This window comes from Crocuta crocuta, unplaced genomic scaffold, assembly GCF_008692635.1.
Source record: "Crocuta crocuta isolate KB4526 unplaced genomic scaffold, BGI_CrCroc_1.0 scaffold248, whole genome shotgun sequence".
Classification (NCBI taxonomy): Eukaryota; Metazoa; Chordata; class Mammalia; order Carnivora; family Hyaenidae; genus Crocuta; species Crocuta crocuta.
The window spans coordinates 1331680-1358718 of NW_027532409.1; the positions used below are offsets into that span (position 1 = coordinate 1331680).

At 46.8% G+C, this 27039-nt stretch overlaps 1 protein-coding gene across 1 annotated transcript in view; it reads left to right on the forward strand.

Moving 5' to 3' along the window:
• The window catches only part of PTPRT (protein tyrosine phosphatase receptor type T), a 703891-nt gene that overhangs the window by 664213 nt on the left and 12639 nt on the right, over positions 1–27039 (forward strand). Inside the window, exons 23-27 of the mRNA XM_077778839.1 lie at positions 900–1054; positions 4312–4447; positions 6506–6655; positions 8165–8338; positions 11891–12022. Coding sequence (XP_077634965.1) covers positions 900–1054; positions 4312–4447; positions 6506–6655; positions 8165–8338; positions 11891–12022 — 747 coding nt within the window. The remainder of the gene's footprint in view (positions 1–899; positions 1055–4311; positions 4448–6505; positions 6656–8164; positions 8339–11890; positions 12023–27039) is intronic.

The window sequence follows — 27039 nt, forward strand, 5'->3', positions numbered from 1 at the left end:
ACCTGACACTCCTTTAGATACTTCAGTAGAATTATCCACTTAAGAGTCCGCCTCCCCAGCTAGATCATGAGCTGTTCCAGGGACAGGGGCCATGGCTTTTATTTCTGCCTTCACAATGCCTAACATGAGGCAGATACCTCGGTGAATATTCTTTAACTGAAAGCATGAACACTCTTCCTACTCAGTGTTCTCTGCACACCTGCAGGAGATTGCAAGTTAAGAGAAACTGGAGCCTGCCTAAGTTCAGGCTCCAGGTGACACCTGACTACAGACTGGTCAGAGCAGTGCCCTTAGCCCGGAGGGTATCTGGAAGGAGCGGTGAGGGGGGAAGTGGAGGGAACTGAAGCCCCAGACCCCACTGCCCCTGTCTGTTTCCTATCTTACCATTCTAAATAAGAATCTCAGGACTGGAGAAGTCTGACACACCATAGAGACAGTGACAGACAGGACTGGAGAACTGAGGGACACAGACTTCAGTCACTGAAAAAGCCTGTAGTCTACTGGCAGGGACTTGAACTTGGTGTTTGAAGCCAACCTTCCTTTGAGTGTGTTCTGCTTAATATCAGTCCCATGACACCCTTGTCAAAAGAGGGTTCCTTGGTGAAACACTGTGGGAGGCTGTAACACTCCCTTGGGGATACAGAGTGTACATGGGCCCACTCAAGGCTCTGAGAAGTCCTGCACCAAAGCCACCACCTCTACATTATCTACTTCCATGGCTCCCGGACACAACAGATCACAGAAGTCACCCTGTGTGGCAACCCCTGCTCACACTGGCAGAGTCCTCTCCTCCCTGATGGCAGGGAGGCTGGTTCCTCAGTGCAGCAGCCATGTTCCCCATGCGTGCTGGGCAATGTGGGGGCAGCAGCTGGAGGAACAGAGGCGCATTCTCTCCTCAGAAAGGCTACCACGAGATCCGGGAGCTCCGCCTCTTCCACTTCACCAGCTGGCCTGACCACGGCGTCCCCTGCTATGCCACCGGCCTCCTGGGCTTCGTGCGCCAAGTCAAGTTCCTCAACCCCCCCGAGGCGGGGCCCATAGTGGTCCACTGCAGGTAAGTGAAGTCCTCCAGCGCTGAACAAGGCTGCTTCTGCAGCCTTGCTCTTGGGTAGGAAGACGCTGTCTTTCCAGTGGCCTTTATTCTTCACCTTCCAGACTGCCCTGCCCTGTGTCCCCAAACCCAGCCCTAGCCCCAAGGTCTGATGACAACAACAATAACAAAGTAATAGTAGAAGTACCAATTGGTATGATTACTGTTGCCCTGAAATAGTAAAGCCACCTGGGGATGTGGGCTTGCGCCAACAGCATCGCCTTCATGTGCACTTTGCACAACTTCTCACACAGCCTGGAGGGGGGGGGGGGGTTNTGAGAGCACCGAGGTACTGAGAAGGCGGACACTTTGCTCGGGTCCCACAGGTGTCAGATGGCAGAGCCAGGAGTTCACAGCTTTCGCTGCAGATGCTCGCCCTCAGCTCCTTGCGTGGACAGCAGGGTGCCTCAGCGGAGGCATGCTTCTCTTCAGTTCTCTTATTTTAAAAATCAATTGCTGGCCTGCGGGGTCCTTAATAGAGAGTAAATGGGCAGCGCAGAGCTTCACCTTATTATGGAGAAGAGATATTTTCAGCTCTGACCTAGAAAGTCCCACGGAATGACTGGCACATCTTCCAATCTTCCTAAATGGAGATGAAGTGTTGTGTCAAGGGCATTAAGAAATGGACAAGACCTGAAGGCCAGCTGGCCTGCACACTCCTTCCTCCCAGTGCCTCCCTCTTCCAGTGTGACCCTGGGCCCAGCCCAGCTTTTCAGGCGCTGCGTGTTCTCAGCTGCGTGTAAGTTATCTTACCCTTGCCCTGGCGGTGTCCATGTCAGTCAGGGTCTTCAGTCAAGCCAAGGAGGGTCTCCACAAACTCCAAGCATCTGGGAGTCAGCCCCTTCTCACTCAGCATCCACCTACCCTCCCCCTGCCACGAGTGGGTGTGAGTTGGACACCCCATTTCACAGATGAGGTCACTGAGGTTTAGGAGGGAATGCTCGTCGTCACCTCTGGGCTCCCTCGGCATTTTGTATATATAGTCTGCTTTACATCTCATGACAATTCAAGGACAGGAGAATGTTTGCGCCCCAGTCCTGTGTCCCAGAGAGCAGCCAGAGAGGAATAAGGGAAAGATAAGGGATGAGGGAGGAAAGGAGACAACGGCAGACATTCATCAGGCTCTCCTTGCACAATGTCTCCATGTCTTACCCCCATAATAAGTCAGCCTAATGCGCCAGGCACAGCGGTCCCCACTCCTGGGTCTATTCTGAAGATTTAATGTGTTGGGTAACAAATATGAGGTGCCTACGAGTAGTCCTGACATATAATAAGCACTTATAAAATACCACCATTCTCTGCCTATAATGTTGGCCCCCATTCCCGACCCTAGCACCTACTGCATACTAGGTGCTCAGTAAATATTTGTTGAATATAAGTATCAACCATTTACTGAGAAATTGCTATGTAGCCAGGCATAGGGCTAAGCGTTTCCATGCATTGTGCTTTTTCAGCATAACGCCATGCAACTCACATGTATTGTGTTATTAATTAATGCTACATGGTGGGTCTATTTATTATTATCAGCCTCACTTTATGGTTGAGGTTATGGAAGCCCAGAGAGGTTAAGTCATTTACCCAAGGTCACACAGATCCTAAGTGGTTGAGCCAGGGGTCTGGCCCCAAGCATCATGAGCTCAGTTGCTGCGTGAGGGAGAAATAAATACAGCTCAGGTGCTCAGGAGAACCCTGCAAGGAGGCATGTGGTACATGTGAGGCAGCTTGTTCACTGGTGGTGGATCCAAGATTCAAACCCAGATCAGGCTGGTTGTGTCCCCTAAAGCAGGCTGAGGAGGAGACGTCAGGAAGACATGGATGAGTGCCTCTCTTGTGGTCCCTCCTAGCCACTGGGGCCCAGCCTGCCGAGTCCCTTCCGAGGGATCTGGATCGGAGGTGTAAGGGTACAAGTACAAGTCAAAGTGAACTCAGTTTAAACCATGAAATTTTTACTAAGAACGAAGAGTGCTTCTCAGGAGTTTGTTTTCCAGATCATTGTGGGTGACAGTCCCCAACAGCCAGTCCTGCCTGTATTTGTGTTCAGCCAGCATTGCTGTCCTTCCTGCCCCATCCCTGGTTCCCCCAGGGGAAGCAAGACGTGAAAACGCACCCAACATGGGCCTCCTTGCTGGTCGGGCCTTCATTTCCTAAACTACATGCGTTCATGGTCAAGGTTCTCTTTGTCTCTGGTTCAGTGCCATGACCAGAACCAGTGCTGAGCTGGGACCCATGCTGAAGTCCATGGGGTCGTGCTGAGCTTTTCTGCTGTTTTGTACTTGGTCTGAGATTCTCCTAAAGGGAACACCAGTGATCAGAATAGAGTACGTATCAGAATCAGAGCGTGTATACTGGACCAGGGCTTTGGGGGCATCACCTGCTCCAGTTTAAGGATGCTCCTGGCTCGTGTTCCCGGGCAAACAGGTGCAAGTGGAGTCAGGGCCGGGGCTTGTGACACGGGACTTGGGACTCACTCTTTGCCGGATCTGGTTTCTGCCCTCCTCCCTTTGTTCTGTTCCCTCATCTCGCCTTCCTCACTGTCATCCATCAACCTGTTTGCCGACGAAGGGAAAAAGAGGAACAGAAAGGGGGTAGGGAAGACATGTTTATTAGGCACCTCCAGTGTGCCAGGCCCCATGCCTTGTATGCTACAGACAGGTTAGCTGCACCCACCAGATGAGACAACCACAAGCATACGTGTTGCTGAAGCATGCATTTTGTGCTCTGACTGCTACTAAGAGAGAACATATAAGAGCACAGGACCTGGAGCCAGATGGCTGGGGTAAAAAGTCCTAACTCCACTGCCTGCCAGCTGTGTGACCGTGAGTAAGGTCAGCCCTCCACACCTCGCTTTTCTCACCTGTAAAATGGGGTGAGAAACTTAACAGGCTCACAAGGGAGTTCATAGGTAACATGTGTAAAGCACTTAGAACAATGTCTGGCACTCTGTAAGCACTAAATAAATGCTTGCTAATAAATGCAACAAATATAAGCAGGTTTTGCTAAAACAGCCCCAAAGGCCAGCATTGCTCTCCAGTTTTACAGAAGAGAGAGCCGGGGTTCTAAGTTCACTTGCTTACTCAGAGACTGCCCACAGTGCTGGGGTTGACTTTCGTGTCTGACCTCTACAGCATGCCTCAGGAAGGGCTGAGTGGGAGGGAAGGGGGGCTCCCTAGGGCTGGTCCCATCCCAAGGTCCCTAACACAAGACACTGTCCTCTCTCCCAGTGCTGGGGCCGGGAGGACTGGCTGCTTCATCGCTATTGACACCATGCTTGACATGGCCGAGAATGAAGGGGTAGTGGACATCTTCAACTGTGTGCGTGAGCTCCGGGCACAGAGGGTCAACCTGGTGCAGACAGAGGTGAGTCCCAGGGCAGCTGCAGCCCTGGCCAAGGAGAAGCAGGGTAGCGCCCATGCCTCCCATGGACGGAGGCATCCTAGAGAAAGAGATCTGGGGTGGGAGAAATGGAGGAAGGGGATACATGGCTTGCTGCAGTGAGACCACAGTAGAAACCAGGATACTCCTGCCCACTCCGAGGCCCCTCTGTGCAAGGACTTCTACCAATGAAGAACAGTAGGGAATTCCCCAGCACTGAGGGCATCCAAACAGGGGCTGAATGGCAACTTCCAGGGATTCTTCAAATGGTATACCTACATTAGGGGAGGAAGAGAGATAGGGAAGGATTGGCATTTATAGAATGCCTGCTATGTGCCAAGCATTGCTTCAGTCCCTGCAGGATAGCTTAACCAACAAAATTATTGAATATGTAGGCTGGGATCTAGGGATTCCAAAACAGATAGCATATAGCCCTTGCCTTTGGGGGAAAAGCAGATCTTCAAGGCCCCCTCTGTCCAGGTTGAGAGCCCAAGACCTGTGGGAAATGAGAGGAGTCCGTCTTTAGTGTCGAGCATCTATCTACCATGTGCCAAGCAGCCTGAATACAATCCCTGTGTATTCAGGGTATTGCCTCTACTCCTCACAACAAGGCTATCAGACAGGGATCCTATTGGTACCCCCATTTTACTGAGAAAGAAACTGAGAAGCTGGATCCCCAAGTGCTCACATAGGGGGATGATGGGTCCATGTGACTCCAAGGCTCAAGCACTTCCCCCTGAACCATGCTTTCTTGTTAGGCCGTCTTTTCTGCCTACCCTACCCCTCAAAGCCCTTGCTGGTTATTATAAAAGCTGATCGTCTGGTTCTAGGGAAGGCTGTGGGTGCCCAGGAAGCCAGCTAAGGCAGATAAGAAGCTGCATCCATCACCAGTCCTGCAAAGGGAAGTGCTGGCTTTGGGCATGGCCAGTCACCCCTGCAGTTACAAGCTTATATACACAGGACCCTGCCGTGGGCTAGTGTCTAGACTTCTTGGTGAGGCTGCAATATAGCCGAGAGGCTGCTTTATCTGTTCCCAGGTTCATGCTTGCGGAAGACAGGCTTGCTGGCTGGCATTAGACACATGGTCCCTGCTGTCTGGTGGGGGAGACAGACATTCAAATAGATGATCGTGATGCATCTGGTTAAGTGTTTTATGTAGGGCCAAGCTCTGCAAGAGAGCACTCAACACATGTTAAGGGCCTGGGAGCAACAGCAGCAGCTTCCACCTGGTGGAGGTGCAGAAGGCCGTCCAGAGGGGATGAGGCATAGGGGCCACAGGAAACAGGGAATGGCGCTCGGGGAGAAGAGAACAGCAGGTGCAAAGAACAGAGGTGGCAGAGGGCAGGGCTCAGGAGGAGACCCAGAGATAAGGAGATGAGGGTAAGTGATTTATTTGAGAAGCGATTCCAAAACTCACTGGTTGGAAAGCAAAGAGAAGGAAAGGAAACCAAGCTTTGTGACACTGTTAAGGTGTTTTGCAAAGTGTTTAACCCTGTGAACAACTGGAGCCCAAGCCTACTGGCATCTCTGAGGTAGCATGCAACGTGCCCTTCCGAATCTCCCACCTGAGAGAGAAGGAAACTTAGGTACTTACACCCCAGCTCTCCAGCTGACTGCTTGAGGGCTGCTTTCCAGAGCACTGGCTCTTCAGCGCTGCTGGCTCGCCCGGCCCGGGTGTGCGCCTGGGGCTAGAGGAAACCCCTTGGCATGAACCTCACGTGCTTCCAGTAAGTAGGCTTCAAGGTAAAGGTGAAAGCTGGGGGAACATAAGCCAGGTACCAAGAACCCTACTGCAGCACACTCAGAAGTTTCTAACTTTCATCAGTGTCTACACAGGTCAGTCTTAAACCGGTGACAAAAATCACCATTGCACAGGTGATCACTGAGAATCACGGCAGTTGGCCCTGTGGGTTTTCGGATAGGAAGCAGTGATTCTGCAGCCTGAATCCTGGCCCTGCTTCACAGCCATGGGATTCAGTTTGGAAAACAAACTCCCAGGCCATTATCCTCACCCAGCACCCTCTTCTCGCCTTGGCCGGACAGGAGCAGTATGTGTTTGTGCACGATGCCATCCTGGAAGCCTGCCTCTGCGGCAACACCGCCATCCCCGTGTGTGAGTTCCGCTCTCTCTACTACAACATCAGCAGGTTGGACCCCCAGACCAACTCCAGCCAGATCAAAGATGAATTTCAGGTATGAGCAAATCCCAGGCTCAGGGACCAGCCAACTTCAGCAGCACTGATCAGTCCGTGGGGTTTTCTTCGTGAGAACTGATAATTCTGGTGCTCCCAGCGTCTGCAGCTCCAGACAGCTGCAGAATGTATTCTCGAACGTACAGCGCACAGCCGTGAGCAACTATTAACCAGTCACTCGGTGACTGCTAACGCTTGTTTTAACTCTGAGTATGTTTTTGAACTAACTTAGTTCTAGTCCAGTCCTAGCTGTGGGTGGAGACAGGTTTATAAACACAGGTGTGAGTTTCATGCTCTGCCGTTCCTGGACGGACTCAGATTTTTTCTTACTATTTCTGTGCAATTAGAGGTGTGTCTGTCCTAGATCCTCACTAGGGGTAGGGTCTGAAGACCAGCATCATAAGCTTCTACATCAGGAATGTAGAATCTTGGGTTCCACCCACATCTACTGAACAAGACCATGGAGTTTAACAAGATCTCTGGATGACTTGTCTGCACATTGAACTTTGGGAAGCACCATCCCAGAGCTCAGCTCAGACGTAGCACATCTGTACCCTGTAGCCCAGGTGGCCAGAATGGTGGCCACCTTGGTCTGGAGGCCTGGACATGAGTGACTGAGTAAGCCAAGAGGCCAGCCCGTTGTCCTGAGGTCAGTGCCAGGGTCTTACCTGAGCAACGGGAGCTGAGAACCAGGCAGCAGGAAGCAAGGAAGCTCCAGGAACTGAGGGGCAAGTACCCAGTCCCTGGTTCCATAGGCAGATACAACAGCCAGGCCAGAACCCCCATGCTCCCTCAAAGAGAAGCTTTACTGATCAGGAGAGGAGACCAGGTGCTGAGTAAGGAGAAAGACAGAGGCCACAGCCCCCTCCTGGGTGCACAGAGTATCTGGTCTCCTGGCTGGGCAATTCAGCTGTGACCCCACACTTGCAAGATTCACTCTGCACAACACAACCCTGATATTTTCCAGACTCCTAGAGCTTGCCCCCGGGGGTCTCTGGCCCAGCCTGAGCAGCTCATCCAGACACCCTTACATTCCAAAAACCGTTTTCTATAAGAGGAACATTAGTGAAATCCCTTCCCTCCTTCCTCGGCACTTCAAGGGATGCATAACCCTCATTGGGGATTCCCCACCCCCACCCCCTGACTTCCTGGCCAGCCCACCCTTTACAGAGATGAGCAGCTTAGCTCAAATGGCTGGCAGGTGTTGGCAGCCTGTGTCTGCTCTGCGTGTGGGCATGCTGTCTCTGCAGCCTTAGAAGCATGGCGGTGTCTCACAGCCCCGGTAGAAGCTCTCAGCCTGCATGGAGCAGCCAACAGGAGATGGGCTGGGAGTCAGGAGCCAACAGGAGAGGGCATCGCATGGGAGAGGAATGAGTCCTGGGGAAGGACAGGAGGGCTCAGCTTTCAGGATGGAGATAGAGTGGGGTAGGCTGGCTTTGAACCTCACTGTCTCCTCTGTTCACGGCAACTGCCTGAGTAGTGGCTACCTGTCTATCTTTGTGCCCTGCAGACCCTCAACATTGTGACTCCCCGCGTCCGGCCAGAGGACTGCAGCATCGGGCTCCTGCCCAGGAACCACGATAAGAACCGGAGCATGGATGTCCTGCCTCTGGACCGCTGCCTGCCCTTCCTTATCTCGGTGGATGGGGAACCCAGCAACTACGTCAATGCCGCACTGATGGACGTAAGCTGAGCCCTGGCTGGCCCGCGCTGGGAGGTTTCTTCAAGGGGGAGATGGCTGGAGCCCAGGGCTCTGGCACCCGACACCACCACCCCCAACCAGCCTCTCCTTGCTTCTGATCTTCCTGACCACAAGGACCTTTGCTCCCCCTGAAGGCTCTGGTCCAAACCTGCATACAAGCCATGTTCTTGGCTCTTTGCTCCCACAAGCCTGGAAAGAATAGACCAAAAGCACAAAATGGGTCCATGACAGCACAGCACAAGCTGTACTTTTCCAGTACACCCTCCTGCTGCCCATAGAGCTGACTCTCAGCCTTAAGGTTAGTTCAGGAGACGTTCTCGATGCCCGACCTCGGGCCTGAGCCATGGAATGCAAGATGGTGCAGACATAGGTTCTGCCCTTAGGGAGCTCCCAGGCAGGCTCCCAGATACCTCCTGTGCAGAGGCCAGAATGAGGCTGGAAGATGGTAGGTGCTCAGTAACTGGACAGGTGATGGGTTTAGCAAAGGGCATGGGCCATGTGCCTGACTGCTCTGTCAGAGGCACTGAATCTCCTGCCTTCTCAGCAGCAAGTCTAAGAAGGGCACTCCTACCCTGACCTGGTTTAGGGTCATGACCCTAATTAGGAGGTCATGTCCTTGCCCCAGTGAGTCCATGTTCCTGACTCGTATGCTTCCCCTCTGGGTCCTTTAGCTACTTCCAGTGATCATTCCTCAACCTCCTGGATGTAGAGATACTTGCAGCAGGAAGGAGCCATGGATTTTCTGGTCTCATCCTTGTACTTTTCAGCAAAGGACACTGAGACCAGAAAGAGGAAGAGATTTGCTCAAGGTCACCTGAAAGCTGCTGGCAGAGCCAGAGCCCAGGACTCCTACTCTAGAATTCATTCCTTGGGCCTCCCCACAGTTTGTGCCATCCAGTAAGACACAGACATCTTGCCTCATGAGGTTCAGGACCAAGAATACCATTGCCTGATTGGGAATAAGCCCTTCCAGGTTCCCCTTCTCACTCATGTCCATGGTTACATCCATCCAGCCCATGTGGACTTCCCGTCTCACCCAGAACAGGCAAGAATGTGGGGTGCTCTGTCCGGGGGTCAAAGCCAACTACTTCTCTGACTTCTGACCCTCCTAAAACTCTCCTCAAGGGGCCTCAGTGTTGGAGGCAGGTGATGGCAGGTTAATGCTTTTCAGCTCTATCAGGGCCTGCCCTGGCCTTGGCCCACAGGGTACCTACCCCAGGTCCTCCATGGAGACAGCGGCTACGGGTCCAGAAGCAGGGAGCCTTGTCCTGGTCAGATCAAATAGAGAAGGGAAGACCTTTGTCCTTTATCTTAGAGTCCTCTATGGTTTATGTGTGCATGTCTGTGTATGTGTGCATGCATATGTGCATATGTGTGCGTGTGTGTCAGGAGATGGGGCCTGCAGGTATACTCACTTCCAGGTTCCTCATTGCTTTTTCTCCCACTTGTCCCAACTCCCTCCCCCTGGCATCCTCATCTGTGTAAGGATCAAACATGCTTCTGGCCTCTACTTTAGTGGGTTAGATGTTGCCTGGAGCCACATGCCTTCTGCCAAGCTCTGATGCTGCTTGTGTTCTCTTTGTCCACAGGGCATTTCTCCTGTGAGCCATCACTGGGCCTTTGCCTTTCTTAAAAAAAAAAAAAAAAAGTCCTTATCTGTATTCCAGTTCAGTCTGTGCATTATCTGGTAACCATAGCAGCTTTGCTCCCAGCAGAAAAATATGAAGTCCTCTGGGTTAATTTTTAATGTTTCCCCTGGTAAAGGATGATGTTATCCATGAAATGGATTGCCGGCTGATCCCCGAAACCCGGCAGGAGCGCGGATCTTGAACATACTCTCAGATAAGGCTTTGTGAGGCATGCTGGCCTAACAGAGCATTTATCACAGAGTCAGGGGAAAAGGAAAGAGAGCTACCATTCACCAAGCGCTGGGCACCATGTCAGGCCCTGGACTTACCCTGACTCATTCTGTGTTTGGGTGTTATTGTCCCCATTTTCAAAATGGAATACTGAGGCTCAGAGTATTTGCATGACCATCTCCAGGTCAACTAGCTCAGAAAGGGCGGAGCCCAGGGTCTGGATCCTGGTTTCTGAATTTTAAAATCTAGATTCTTTTCTGTGTCTAGAAATGGCTCAAAGACCTGCTCTCTGCAGCTAGAGTTCTGCCCGCCCAGACTCCCCGCTTTGAACATTCCACTGGCCAGAAGAAGGCCCTTGGAAGACAGGAGCCTCATGCCTACATGACATCCACAGCTGTAAGGCATTTTTTTGCCCAGGACATCAAGAGATAATGGAACGGACAGGTGCTTTATGTAGTATGGTTGGCAAGGTCTTCTGCCCTGGTCTTCCCCTGGCCCAGACAGGCAAGCCCCTCTATTCTCCCTATCTTCTTGCTGACTCGACCCTCTACTGAAAACAGCTGTGTCTGCCACAAGGGCTGTCTCTCAAGAAAGCTTGTTAAGAACATAGGTTATGGATCATCTCCAGTTTCACAGACCACTAAAGGAGAAGCCCTCCTCCTCCAATCTTTCCACACCCCTCACAAGATACTATACTGAATAGGGCCCAGTCGGACCTTCCAGTGTAGCCCAGACTATCACAAGCTCATTTATGGGGGCCTGTTTCCCCATCTGTAACATGGGACTGTATCCATTTGTTTTCTGGACCTGTGCTGGGTGTCTCATGTGCCAGCCACAGCACTGGGGCCAAGGATGAAGAACCAAGTTCTGTTTCTGCCCTGCCAGTGGGTTCGCAGTCTGTTCTTGTGTGCTGGTCTTTTCAAATGTAAATCTCATTCGGTCTATATGACAATACCCCTTTGGAGTTGTGATTCCCCTTTCCCAGATGAAGAACCTGAGTTTGGAAAGATCTAGTAACTGGCCAGCACTATACAAATGATTGATGGATGGATGGATGGATGGATGGATGGATGGATGGATGGATCTGTACACATGACTTATAACATACAAGTTGGAAAGCTGCATTTGATCCCCAGGTCTTTGTGACTCTAAAACCTGAGCACCCCCCACTGCCCATTGTCTCACAGCACACAGTGCCCATCTTCAGCCAGGCCTTGGGGCAGGAGTGAGTCCCCTGCAATAGAAGCTCCTTCAGGAGGCTCTCTGCCTTGGGCTGAGCCAACCCCTCCTCTAGCATTGTGGGCACAGGATCACATCGAGGTCCCTAATGTCCCAGGAGGTGCTTTGGCCAGCAGAGCAGCAAATCTGCATCCAGAATCTTTCATTTCATATTGTAATGATGATTATTTGCTGAGCTCCAGAACATAAATAATTTGAATAATCCCCAGCCGAGTGACACTTTCCTAACAAAATGTCTTAGTTTAGAGGAGAATGAGTTCATTATGAGGAGGCCCCCTTTTGTCACCTGGGCACCGAGAGATAACAGAACAGGTAGGTGTTTGTGCAATCTGTTTGGCAGGTTCGGGGGGCCTCTGGCAGCCATCCAAGCCTCATCATCATCAGAACATCACTGATGGATGTGTATTTTACGAAGCCTATGTCATTCCTTTGTCAGAGCCACAAGCAGCCTGCCGCCTTCGTGGTCACCCAGCACCCTCTACCCAACACCGTGGCAGACTTCTGGAGGCTAGTGTTCGATTATAACTGCTCCTCCGTGGTGATGCTGAATGAGATGGACACTGCCCAGGTAGGAGGGGCCCAGCCACTGCCATAGGTGCTCAGAGGCATTCGGGTAGCCATGCCCAGGAGTTGGAGGGAGAGCCTGAAGGCCAGCATAGTGCTTCCTCTGCCCAGCCGAGCTGTCTGCTGATGGGCACTGTCTGGCTTCCAGCACCAATCCAGCCCATCCTGCTGCCAGTGGAGGCTGGAGGTCTCTTCCCAGGCCCTGCCACCCCTGAGCCCTCTAATTTCCAGCAATGACTCCCCCTGTTTATAGGCTTTGTCCAGCCCTCCTTCTCCATCCAGAGCCAGATTCTGTTCCATCCCCCATGCACTGATTAGGGTCTTGCTCCAAGTCACACTGAGCACACTGAGCCGAGAGGCTGAGCATCCCCAGTCCTTCAGCATATTGTGATGCCTGGCCACACCCACCCACCCACCTAGCCTGCCCCCTAGGAGATGCACCCAGCACTGACAGAACCTGGAGTTTGAACCGTGGACCTTTTGCCCACTAGCCACCCTGACGATCCTGGCTTCATCCCACATGACCCCTGTGTCCAGGTGGGCTTCATGCTTTAGCCCCCCAGGGTCTGACAGCCCCAAGCATCATGTGCCTAAAGCACATGTCATGGGACAGCTTCTGGAGCCCAAGTCCCCATAGCAGGACAGCCATTCCTGGGTGGGAAAAGTGGGAATATCCTTTCAGGTTTTTGAAAAGTGATCCTTTCACTGTCTTGAAAGAAACTCACAGTAACTCAGTGCACTCCTGTGTGTGTGCCGGCCTTGTGTGGGGATAAAATAAAGTGGATCTGAGCTGCGGTCTCAGCCCTGCAGGAGCTCACAGTCTTGGTACAGAGACGGATGAGCAAATTGTCCCAACCTCACGTGGCAGCGCTATAATAGAGGTCAGCCGCGAAGTGCTGTGCTGGCTGGGAACAGGGAGCAATTAATTCTGCCCAGAGGGTGAGGGAAGACTTCAAAAAGAAGGTGACTTTGGCCTTGAAGAAGGCAGCAGAGGTTTGGGTGTGTAGGGCTGAGTGAGCTGGGAAAAGGCACTCAGAGCAGAGGAAACAGCAGGGCAAAGGCAAGGCGCTGTGCGTGTGTGTGGCTTGTCTGCAGAACAGCTGGGAATGCAGTGGAGCTGGGGCTCAGGGTCTGTCAGGAGCAGAGGAGGGTGGTGAGGCTGGAAAATTCAGCAGAGCCCTGCTTGCAGAGCGCTACCCATGTGGGCTTCAGAGTCCAGGCCTTGGCCTGCAGCATTGGGTCAGACCCTTATTTGTAAGCAACAGAACCCTTTCTTTGAATAAAAGCTTTCATGTAAGTGCCATATTGCCCAAGCACGTGTGATCAAGAGATATCCGTGGTGAAGCCACCTGGGACGGGAGTTGAGCTCCACCCAGACTGGCCTTCTGGTCCCCCGATGTCTCTTCGAGTCAGGACTCTGGGTGCCTTTGTGAACTCTCGGGTTCCGAGGAGCACTGTTAGACAATATTTGCTATCTAGGAAGGAGAGATCCTACAGATTTTAAGCCGTGGTATGGTTGAGTTCCTGTTAGAAAGTTGAGTCTAGGGACCAGTGAGGAGAAAAAGCTAAAGAGAAACCAAGAATCCAGGAGACTAGGAGGCAGATTCTTCAGGTGTACAGAAAAGAAAGGTAGTGATTGGGAGGTGACCAGGAGGCGGGACAGCTGGGCTTGGACATGAAAGCTGGGTTCCCAGATGGAAGTCTACAGGTTTGGGGAGCAGTTGTATGCGGGAGGTGAAGGAGAAGGAGAAGTTGTGGGTGGTGGGAGGAGCTCAAGTCAGGGCAGTCAGGCATCTGGGGATGTGCCAGCCAAGAAGGGAAAGACAGGAGGACGCGGGGAATGCAGATTATCGGGATGAAATTGAGTCCCCAGTGGGATGTGCACATGAGAGACATTCAAGAGAGATTCGCTCATCCTTCACCTATATTTGTGGAGTACCTGCTGTCTTCCAAAAGCTATGCCAGGTGCTTAGAATGCATCGTGAACAAGACAGAGAAAGCAAAAGAACAAATTCCCATCTCTGGTGCAACTTCTAAAGTGAAGGAGAAAATATGTAACAAAGTCCCCACAGTGTACTCAATTATATGTTAGAAGGTGATGAGTGTTTGGAAAAAAACTAAGAGGAAGATTGGAAGGCAGGTTTGGGGCATGGAATACAATTGTGATTGAGTGATCAAGGCGGGCTGTATTGAGAAGGTCACACATAAGCATACTTTTGAAGGAGGTGAGAGGATGAGCCATGTGATCATCTCTGGGGAGAGCATCACAGGGAAAAAGGACAACCCACACCAACACCTTATGGTGCACACATGCCTGGCACATTTGAGGAACAGGACAGAGGCCATTGTGACTGGGACAGAGTGAATATGGAGACAGCAGCGGCAGGTGACACAGACACATGGCGAGGCCAAGTCATGGAAGCCCTTAGGGGTCCTAGGAAGAACTTGGGTTTTACTCTGAGAGAAGAAGGGAGCCACTAATGGGTTTTGAGAAGAGGAGTGACATACTTTGACCTTTAAAAAAACCCCTCTAGCTGTTGTGTTGTAAATAGACCAATGGTCTGGGAAGGGGAAGGAGTCTATTTGCTAAGGATGTGATGGCAGCTTGAACTACGTGGTAGCCATGGAGTGGAATCTGGATATCTCCTGAAGGGAGACTCAACAAAATATCCTGACAGGCTGAATATGGTGTGTGAGGAAAAAAGGTGAACTCCAAGGGGCTCAATCAGTACATGGGGCTAGAATCCAAGATAAGATAACCATGAAATTAAATGGATTCCCATAAAACAAAGGCCTCTGGGGAGTTCCAGACTCAGAAGGCATCACCGCCCTATTCCTTTGCCTAAGAAAGTAAAATGGTGAACTCTGCTCCATGAGCCCAGGAATGAAGTAGAGCCTGTGAAATACTGTTTGCTGTTCCCCTTTTCCAGAAGCGCTTTTTGCAAAACCGGAGTTCAGGCACAGAGGAGGAGTGTCAAAGAATCTCACTTTGGGACATACATATAGCAAAGCAAGGGTCAAGGTCATTGGCTATAGCCCCCCCTTCCAGGGTGGGTCTTGGGTGAATGAAGATTTCTCAGCCCCAGATGTTGATACAGCCTTTGAGAATTGATTCTCTAACGTCAAAACCATCGGGCTTAGAAGGGCCATGACGTTGGCTGCCATATGCAGCTGGCAAGCATCCCCTAACAACGGCAGATGAATAGAACACTTATTGATATAAATATCATCACCACAACAGCTGGGCGCCTTGCAAAAATAAACAATGACACAGCGTGAGCAGCAGAAAAGCTGCCCTCAGCACCTGGAAGGGTGGTTCTTTGAAGTGGCATCAGCATTTGTCTGCCAGCGTGTCCATGCCAGGACAGCTACAGCTTCCTGGCCAGCCCAGCAACACAGATGGGTCTGTCATAGGTCCTGGGCATCATCAGAGGACCAATGAATGCCACATCCTCTGCTTTGACCACGGGCCAACCATAAGGCTTGTGTTGAGGCTTGTGGCAGGGCTACCTGTAAGTTGTAGGAAAATAAGGTTGAGGAGAGAAGGAGACATCTCTAGTGACTTATTTTCTTGCACTGCTGGCCCGATCTGCCTGCCTCTGCCCAGAATCCTACACTGCATCATTCAATCAGCCATCCCCAGCCACAGATATTCTTCCATTCTCCACAGTGGCTTCTGTTCAAAGATAATTACAAGCAGTGGGGGCTGAAGATAAAGACTCTGAAGGAAACTACATATTCAACCTTAGAGATTTTTTTTTTGTTTTTTTTTTTTAGCTCTTTGGGACTCCAAGGCCTGTGATCAGATTAGTGGGGCAAAATATCCTAGAACCACAACATCCAGCAAATGACAGTGTGGTTTCCAGTGGGCACATCAGAAAGAATCTTTCCGGTCACACCCAATAGCATTGATCTCTTCCATCTTTGTGGGCGCTATGGATAGACCAGAGTTCATGGGGAGCAGACACCAAAAAGAAGCCCTAATTGTGGTCATGCCACACCCACCACATTGTTTAGACTGCTCAGGAAATCCTCTGTGCCAGCCATGGGGTGGAGCTGTGCAGTAGACAGAATCATGGCCCCCTAAAGATGTCCACATCCTCATCGCTAAACCTATGAATGTTATCTTATAAAAGGGACTTTGCAGATGTGGTAAATTTAAGGATGTTGAGATATGTAAATTGTCCCTGGTTATCCAGCTGGGCCCCATATTAGGTTCCTAGTAAGAGGACTGCCGGAAGATCAGAGTCGGTGGTGATGGAAGCAGACCATAGGCTGATGGAAACAGGAAGTGGAGTGATACAGCCACAGGCCAAGGAATGCTGGCGCCTCTAAAAACTAGAGAAGATGAAGAATGGATTGACTCCTACAGACTCCAGAAAAGAACACAGCTCTGGTGACACTTTTATTTTAACCCTTTAATACTCATTTCAGATTTCTGACCTCCAGATAATAAATTTGTATTGGGTTAAGCCACCACATCTGTGGTAATTTGTTACATTAGCCATAGAAAACTACTACAGGCAATAAAACTGAACACAGGAATTCAGACCCAGAGTTGTAGGGATCAGTGCAGGGTGTGAGCCTGAAATCATGGGAACATCCAGAATCACCAGTGTTGAACTGGAAAGTGGTTTATTCTAGAGAAATCCATGCCTGCATCAGAGTCCATCAGGAACCATGAGAAAACAGAATGGGGAGAGCCAAGGAGAAGGCAGATGACTCACCTCCACAGGACTCTTGCTGACACAGAAGAGGTCTTTTAAAAGTTAAGGTGCATATTTTCTGGGTTGCATTCAATACACATGAATTGAGAAACTACCATGCATAAGGCACAGATCAGACATAGCAAAGGAGAAAGAGGCAGCAAGAAAAAAAAAAAAAAGCCCAGTCCCCATGGAGCAGACATTGTGGTGAACTAATATCTACCCGCCAGACTCCCTTTGGCATCAAACAGGATGGAATCATCTTTACCTGGAACCATCTCAACCAAGACCCTCAAGTGGCAGGAAGGAGCTGACCAGGAAGCAGAAGGAATGGAAGAGCCAGTGTCCAGGCAGCATGTCACACTGCTCCTGAGATCTGTGGTCAGCTCTGGAAGAAACCAGCAAGAGATGGCCACCATTTATCACCCCACCAGTCTGGAATCAGGTTTGGGGTCAGTGAGACCCAGGATCACTTTGGTTATCTCCACATTAGTAAGTGCTAGGTCTTTAGTATTCCTTGAATATTCTGCCCGTTTATTATATTGGCTAGGCGTGCAGTGTCCCCTGAGTTTCTCAGTATTTCACATGTCACTCTAGGGAGTATGCCTTATTTGGCTTATATTTTTGAGATTTTATCATCTAAGTGATCTCCAAACACCTTTTGATACTTCCCAGGTCTTTCCTCCATAGACCTGCTGCTTTGGAAGCTTTTGTTTCCCAGACTGTATTTACTAGTTAATAATTTGTTAGTTTACTTGTATATTTTCCTATGAACATAACTACCCCATTGAGTTTCTGATCGGCAGACCACATACAGAGCTAACACAATGGTCTAATTCTGGCCCAAAGCCAGAGATTTGGTGTCTTCCACTCCAGGACAACAACCAGATAGCATTTGGCTTTTAATGGCTTTGGAGATACCTTATTGGCTTCTCCTGCCAAATTTATGGACACCATTTTGGAAACCACTGATCTGACCAGGGTCTGTTTCCCCTCATTTTGCACATCAGGAAGCTGAGGTCCAGGCAAAAAAAAAAAAAAGATTTAGAAAAAAGATTTAGAAGCACGCACGTGGTTCAGTTGGTTAGGCAGCCAGCTTTGGCTCAGGTCATGATCTCACAGCTCAAAGGCTCATGAGTTTGAACCCTGCATCAGGCTCTGTGCTGACAGCTCAGAGCCTGGAGCCTGCTTTGGATTCTGTGTCTCCCTCTCTCTCTCTACCCCTCCCCTGCTCACACTCTGTGTCTCTCTCTCTCAAAAATAAACATTAAAAAATTTTTTTAATTTATCCAAAACCCCACAATCCATCACTGACTTGAGCCCAAGGTCCTCTTCCAAGTGAAGATTTTGGTAGCCATTTAAACAGTAGGATTTCCAGGGCTCTGGTGCCTGATAATCACTGACTGGCACCTGAGTATATGAGCAAGAAGAACTATTTTTTGGTTTAAAACAAACAAAAGCTACATAAAAGCTGAGTCACCCAGTTCTGAGGCTCCCACCATGGAAAGTCTGAGAGTTCAGGTGATGTTAGGCCAGGTAGAAAGGTGAGGGAGGGTGAGACCAAGAATAGTGCTTTTTTACAGACCTTCTAAAAGTTGAGAGGCAAGTCCGTCATTCTCCCAGTAGAAATGCAGGGTGATGTGTCAGGAAGGTCTTTTTTTTGTCATTGTGCCTGCAAGGCAAATAGCAAGCATTAATATCCCCATTTTTATCTCCACTTCTGAAAACACAGCCTAACATGCTAGCAAAACCCACAGAACACCCAAGTCTATATCTCCAGGAGCCTCAGGTCTGACTTTGCAAGGTGCTGTGCTTCTGTTCCAGAGAAGGTAACAGTAGAATAAGAAGCCTGGGGCTGTGAGACCAGAGTTCAAGTTCTAGCCCTGCCATTTAACTTGCTGTGTTGCCTTAAGCCAGTTTCATAACTTGTCCAAGTCTCAACATGATCCTCTGTTAAATTCATTTAACACTGATGTCAGTCAAGTTCACTCTGTCTTTGAAGGTTTAATTGAAATGGGCCCTGCTTCCTATTCCCCAATCCTGTGGGCAAGTCTGTTGTCCACCTCCACAGATTTCTGGGAATTGCAAGGGAACCCTGTTTGCATGGTCACTTCCCAGTTCATGTTAAGGCTTTACTGGGGCCAAGGTGGGGTTTGAATCCCAGTAATGCCCATGACCAAAGTTTGAACATTGTACAATCCTCATTCTTAAAGCCCCCTGCCTCCTCATCCTCGGTGTTTGGCAGCACATCTCCCCCCAACATTCTGTTGCCCAAACCACTTCCTGTCTCTACCTGTTCTCTCATACCTCCCCAACCAATGCCACCTTCTACCCAAAAGTTGTTCCTTTCTTAAGCTGTATAATTGAACTCTATTTTATTTTAACATACAGTGCTACATATAGTGAACATATATTGTATTAATTTCAGGTATATAATATAGCCATTCAAGAATACCATATCTTACAAAGTGCTCATCAAGGGCATTCCCAATGCCCTTCACCTATTTTACCCAAACCCTACTCACCTCCCCTCTGGTAACCATACTTTGTTCTCTATAGTTAAGGGTTTGTTCTTTTTCCTCCACTGCTCCTTTGTTTTGTTTCTTTAACTTCACATGAGTGAAATCATATGGTATTTGTCTTTTTCTGACATTTCACTTAGCATTATACTCTCTAGATCTATCTATGTTGTTGCAAATGCAAAGATTTCATTCTTTTTTATGGCTGAATAATATTCCATATATATATACCACCTCTTTAGATCCATCCATCTATTGAGGGACACTTGGGTTCTTTCTATAGTTTGGCTATTATTGGTAATGCTGCCGTAAACATTGGGGTCACCTGTACCCCTTCAAACCTGTATTTTTTTATCTTTTGAGTAAATACCTAGTAGTGTAATTGCTGGATCATAGAGTAGTTCTGTTTTTACCTTTCTGAGGAACCTCCATACTGCTTTCCAGAGCGACTGCACCAGTTTGCATTCCCACCAACAATGCATGAGGGTTCCCTCTCTGCCACATCCTCACCAATACCTGTTGTTTCTTGTGTTTTCAATTTTAGCTATTCTGACTGTGCTTTTTATTTGCACTTCTCTGATAATGATTGATGTTGAGCATCTTTTCATGTGTCTGTTGGCCAGCTGGATGTCTCCTTTGGAGAAAGGTCGCTTCATGTCTTCTGCCCATTTTTTATTCCATTATTTGGTTTCTGGTGTTGAGTTCTCTTAAGTTCTTTCTAAATTTTGAATACTAACCCTTTATCAGATACAATATTTGCAAATATCTTCTCCCATTCAGATTGACTTTTGGTTGTTTTGATATTGGTGGTTTCCCTCACTGTGCAGAAGCTTTTTATTTTGATATAGTCCCAATAGTCTATTTTTGCTTTTGTTTTCCTTGCCTCAAGAGACATATCTAGAAAGATTTTGTTATGGTCAATGTTAGAAAAACAGTTCCTATGCCTCAGGTCTCACATTTAGTTTCTTAATCAAAATTGAAGTTAGTTTTGTGTATGGTGTAAGAAAGTGGTCTAGTTTTATTCTTCTGCATGCTGCTGTCCAGTTTTCCCTGCACTGTTTGTTGAAGAGATTGCCTTTTTGCCATTAAATATCCTTTCCTGATTTGCTGAGGATCAATTTACCGTATAATTGTGGGTTTACTTCTGGATTTTCTATTCTGTTCCATTGATCTATACATCTGTTTTTGAACCAGTACCATACTGTTTTGATTACTACAGCTTTGTAATACAACTTGAAGTCCAGAGATGTGATACCTCCAGTTTTGCTTTTTCAAGATGGCTTTAGCTATTCAGGCCGTCTTTTGTGGTTCCATACAAATTTTTGGATTATTCTACTTTTATGAAAACTGCAGTTGGTATTTTGATAGGGATTGAATCTTACATTTAGTTTAACAATATTTGGTCTTCTTCCATGCATATGGAATTGTCTTTCTGTTTCTTTGGGTCATCATTAATTTCTTTTCTGAGTGTTTTATGATTTTTAGATAACAGGTCTTTCACCTCTTTGGTTAGGTTCATTCCTAGGTATCTTATTTTTGGGTGCCATTGTAAATGGGATGTATAGTAATGCAAGGGCTTTCTGTACATTGATTTTGTATCCTGCGACCACATGGAATTCAATTATCAGTTCAGTTGTATTTTTTTGGTGTACTCTTTCAGATATTCTATGTATAGTATCAAGTCATCTGCAAATAGTGAAATTTTTACTTTTCCTTACTGATTTGGATCCCTTTTATTCCTTTCTCTTGTCTTATTGCTATGGCTATGACTTCCAGTACTATGGTGAATAAAAGTGGTGAGAATGGATAGCATTGTCTTGTTCCTGATCTTAGGGGAAAAGCTCTCAATTTTCCCCATTGAGGATGATGTTAGCTGTGCGTTTTAAGACCTTTATTATTTTGAGGTATGTTCCCTCTAAATTTACCTTGTTGAGGGCTTTTATCATGCATAGATGTTGTACTATGTCAAATGCTTTTTCTGTGTCTATTGAAATTACCAGGTTTCTTCCTTTCACTTATTGTATGATGTATCACATTGATTTGCAAATATTGAATCACCTTTGCATCTCAGGAATAAATCACACCTGATCTTTGTAAATGCTTTTTGTAAAGTCTATTTATTTATTTTGAGAAAGAGAGAGCGCACAAGTAGGGTAGGGGCAGAGAGAGAGGGAAAGAGAATTCCAAGCAGGCTCCACACTATTAGCATAGGGCTCGAACCCATGAACCGTGAGATCATGACCTGAGTGGAGATCAAGAGTCATATGCTTAACTGACTGAGCCACCCAGGTGCCCCTGTGAATGATGGTTTAATGTGTTGTTGAATTTGGTTTGCTAGTATTTTGTTAATGATTTTTGCATCTATGTTAATCAGGGATATTGGCCTGTAATAGTCTTTTTGGTAGTATCTTCATCTGGTTTTGGTATCAGAGTAATGCTGGCCTCATAGAGTTAATTTGGAGTTTTCCTTCCTTTTCTATTTTTTGGAATAGTTTGAGAATAATAAGCATTAACTCCTCTTTAAATGTTTGGTACAATTCACTGTGAGGGCATCTGGTCCTGGGCTTTTTTTTCTTTTTTTTTTTTTTCCTGGGAGTTTTTTAAATTACTGATTCAATTTCCTGCTAGTAACTGGTCTGTTCAAATTTTCTATTTCTTCCTGTTTTATATTTCTTTTTGCCAGTTTATATGTTTCTAGGAATCTATCCATTTCTTCTACATTGTTAAATTTGTTGGCATGTAATTTTTCATAATATTCTCTCACAATCCTTTGTATTTCTGTGGTGTCATTTGATATTTCTCCTCTTTCACTTTACTTCTGAGTTTGTTTGAGTCCTATTTTTTTCTTTCTCTTTTCCCTTATAAGTCTGGCTAGAGGTTTATCAATTTTGTTGATCTTCTCAAAGAACAAGCTCTTGGTTTTCATTTTTTTTAGTTTCCATATAATTTATTTCCATTCTAATCTTTATTATTTCCTTTCTTCTGCTAGTTTTTGTATTTTGGGTTTTTTTTTTCTCCTTTTTCTAGCTCCTTTGGGTTGTAAGGCTGAGTTATTTGATACTTTTCTAATTTCTTGTGGTAAGTCTGTATTTTTGTAAACTTCTCTTTTAGAACAGCTTTTGCTGCATTCCAAGAGTTTTGGACTGTTTTCATTTTTCTATGTTTCCATGTACTTTTTGATTTCTTCTTTGATTTCCTGGTTGACCCATTCATTGTTCAGTAGCATGTTTTTTAAACTCCATGTATTTGTGGTCTTTTTTTACTTGGGGTTTATTTCTACTTTCATGGTGTGGTAGCCAGAAAAGATGCATGGTGAGACGTAGAGCCTTTTGAATTTGTTGCGTTTGTTTCTCTGGGCTAATATGTGATCTATTCTGGATAATGTTCCCTGTGCATTCTGTTTTAGAATGGAATATTCTGAATATATCTATTAGATCCATCTGGTCTAGTGTATCATTCAACCCCACCATTCCCCTTGTTGATGTTCTGTTTGGATGATCTGTCCATTTATGTAAGTAGGGTATTAAAGTCCCCAAGTGTTACTGTACTATTATCAACTAGTTCCTTTATGTTTATTATTGTATTATATATTTGGGTGTGCATCCATGCTCGGTGCATATGTATATTTAAAATTGCTATATCTTCTTGTTTGATTGTCCCCTTTATTATATACTGCTCTTCTTTGTCTCTTTTTACAGACTTTGTTTTAAAGTCTATTTTGTACAAGTATTGCTATTCTAGCTTTATTTTGACATTGTATTTGCATGATAGATATTTCTTCATCCCTTCACTTTCAATCTACAGGTGTCTTTAGGACTGAAATGAGTCTCTTGTAGGCAGCAGATAGATGGGTTTTCTTTTTTTATCCTTTCGACCACCCCGTGTCTTTTAATTGGAGTTTTTAGTCCATTTTGCCATTTTGTATTTGTTTTGTGTTGGCTTTGTATATTTTTTTCTGTTCCTTTCTTCCCTTGCTCTTCTCTGACTGTAAGTTGGCTTTCTTTCATAATGTATTTGACTTCCTTTCTCTTTATTTTTTGCAGATCTATTACTGATTTTTTATTTTTGATTTGTGGTAACCATTAGGTATATATATAACATCTTCTATCTATAGTAGTCTATATTAAGTGATGGTTGTTTAAGTTTGATCCCATTCTTTACTCCTCTCCTCCCCATGCTTTAGGTGTAGGGTGTCATACTTTACATCCTTTTATTTTGTGATTCCTTTGACTGATTTTTACAGTATGCTTATTTTCACTGCCTTTGTGCTTCCTACTTACCCTTACTTATGGTCTCTCCTTTCCACATGAGTCCCCTCTAACATTTCTTGTAGGCTTGGTTTAGTGGTCACGAACTCCTTTAGCTTTGGTTTGTCTGGGAAACTTTATCTCTCCTCCTTTTCTGAATGATAGCCTTGTTGGTTAGAGTATTCTAGGATGCAAGTTTTTCCCATTCCATACTTTAAATATATTATATGCCACTCCATTCTGGCTTGCATGGTTGCTGTTGAAAAATCTCCTGCTGGCCTCATGGGCTTTCCCTTGTAAGTTACTGATTTCTTTTGTTTTGCTGCTTTCAATTATTTTTATCAATATTTTTTGCCATTTTAATTACTATCTGTCTTGGTATAGTCTTCTTTGGCTTGATTTTGTTGGAGGAATCACTGTGCTTCCTGGGATTAAATGTTTTCTCCTGAGATTAGGAAATTTTTATCTATTTCTTCAAATAAATTTTCTACCCCCTTCTCTCTTCTGAGATCCCTGTTATTATGCTTGATGTACTAACTCTGTTTCTTAAGTCTCTTTTCATTTTGTATAATTTTTTTTCTCTCACCTACTTAGCTTAATTACTTTTCATGACTCTGTCCTCCAGGTAACTAATTCATTGTTAAGGGTCTCACTGATGTCCTCCACTCTTTTCCGAATTTTAGTGCTTCAAATTCTCTATTTAGGCATATTACTTATCTCCATTTCACTTAGGTCTCTTGCTGTGGTAGTTTTGTCCTGCTCTTTAATTTAGAACATAGTCCTTTGTCGCCTCAGTTTTTCTAACTCTCTGTGTCTGTTTCTCAGCTATGTCTCCTGTTCTTGAATACTAGTGGGTGGGGTAAGAACTTTTAAAAAGGTGGCATTGGTCCTTTGCCAGAGGGGATGTGCCTTCACTGCTGAGATCAGGGTGGCTGGGGCCACCCCTCAAAGCATGCAGGATGCGGCATGCAGTTTTAACAAGGTGCATGTGTCCTCTGTGAGAAGTTACCAGCTGCTGCCATCACTGCCAGGACTGAGGCCCTGCAAAGCACACAGTCAGAAGATGTGGTGTTAGTAAGCTTTGCAGGGTCTTCTCAGGGAGCAGCCACACAGCATCAGAACCCAAGCAAACATGACTGGAAAGGACAGATCTGCCAAAACACAGGAGAGCAGGGCTTGGTATAACCAAGGTAGGTTGTTAATGTGGGTGCTGAGCTGGTTCCCACAGGTGGCCATGTGTTTATGCTAGGGGGCAGGGGCAGAAAATGGCACCTGCCAGCTCCTTTATTTCTGGAGGAGTCTCACTATGAATCACCCCTCTGGGACACCCTCTGAGATGAGTAAATAACTCTCCCACCCATATTCTCTTGACATTTTTCAAACTGCTGCTTCTAGACTAGATCTCTATGTGCTGTTTGTTATGCTGTCTCTTTAAACATGGGGACTTTTGCTTCCTAATGTCCTCCTAGCTCTCCCAGAGCCAAGCCTGATTTTTTTTAAGCCTGGTGATTTTTAAAATTCCGGGCTTTCAGTCCCCCTAGTTGTAAGAACTCACAAAATTCAGCCCCTATGGTTTCAAAGCCAAATGCTATGGGAATTCTCCTTCCCTACACAAGTTCTGTTGTGATAGTTTATTTTTCTCCCCTCTCCTCACCCCCAACTCCTTCCCTCCCAAGATGGCCCATGAATCAGTTTAGCTCCCGACCATATCTCCACCCTTCCTACCCTCTTTGATGTGGCCATTTCTCTACATTTAGTTGTGGAGTCTGTTCTTCCAGTCTTAAGGTTTTCTGCATTATTTGCACTGTTGTGTTATCTAACTGTATCCATGAAATGAGGTGAGCTTAGGGTCCTCCTACTCCACCATCTTCCCCATAAGTCCTGCCTGAGTGCTCTCGTTAATACCTCTTTTTCAAGCCTGCCCCCCGACTTTGGCTCAGGTCATGATCTCATGGTTCAAGCCTGCGTTGAGCCTTTGCCATCCCCTCATTCCACCATCCTCTGTAGATATTCTCCTAAACTCCTACCCTTCCTCCCTGGGAACAGATTCCAATGCAACTGTCATAAGAAAGTTCCCCCACTACATGGAGATTACATTATTCACCCTTGGGGGCTGTTGAGAGGCAGACTTGGGAAATATGTGCTTTGATCACCAACCATGTGCCTTTCTCTCTCTCTCCCTTGCCTAGTACCTGCCACCTCACCCTCTATCTTCCTTAGCTGGCCAATCATATGTTTTTGGTTCTTTACAGAATCTATTTAAAGGACTTTTATAGTCACTGATCTGAATCTTAAAACTAATTCAGGTGACTTTCATATTATTCCTTAGAAATACTAATTCAACTATGCCTTCAAGTGGCCCAGGATTGATTTCCCCTACTATGAACCTTGATAAGCTTGATGAGTGGAATCCTTCATTTCTGAAGCTGTGTGATATTACTGGCCTTTCCATTTTATCAAAATATTGTTTAATTAACAAAAGGCATAACTAAGGTGCACTGAAATGTGCTTTTAAATTGTTTATTCCAAAAATAGGCCCATATGCTAGTTTTCATTCAACTCATCAGAGCATGTTTATTCTAGCAACTAACAAGCTTGCTGATTCCATCAGCAAGAAAATGATGTTCAACAGTGAGGATACGTCCACATTTGTTATATTTCACGTGTGAACTTACTTACACTCCCAAAGGACATCTTTTTGTGGCCCAAACAGCTATGGAGATCACTAGGTGGAATAATGTGTGGCAGCTGTTTCAGGGATGTCCACATATGCTTGGTTTAACTTGTTCTGACAATAAATAGCATAAGTCCCTCTGCTTTTCTGGAAGAAGCATCGACATTTAAGTCATATGCCGCAACTGGACTGGCTTCCCCTCCCAGGTGTGATCAGCAACACACCTGCTGTGTGTATTTGCCTTGGTGAAGGCCTCCCTCTGAACCATCCCTCCCCAGGCTGTTGGATAAGAAAAGGAAGAGGAGAGGGTGGGGCCAGGGCATGAGGTGAGGAAGGGCCATTGATCCAGGCCCTAGGCTAGAGGATTAGAACGTATTCTTGGAGAAAGCCTCTTCAAAAGGTTTTCAACTAAATTTTTAAAATGCCAAAATTACACTCAGTGTTCATGCAGCCCCACGCCAGCCTTGTTCCCATATTCTTAGAGCCAAGTGTGCCTTCTTGAACCCCCATTTTCCAGGACCTTCTGGAATCTCCAGAAGAAACCATGTCTCCTTAGAGCTTGGGCAGATAGAAGAGTAGAAGGACCCTGAGCTCACCGTGTCCCACATTTTCAACTAGGTGTCACCCACATCCCAAGTCAACAAACCAGAGAGTGATATGAAGACTGGCAGAACCAACTCTACAACTGCATACAGATAAGAAGCAGCATCTGAAGGGTTAGGAAGGTCAGAAGGGTAAAGGGATGTGGCCCGCAGGAGGGAAGGAGCTGTGTAGCCAGAGGAGAGAAATGAGCCCTTGACCCAGGGAGCTCACATGAGGAAGACTAATGTTTGGCTTTAGAAAACAGAGGGGCTAAATTCTGCAAGTTTATAAAA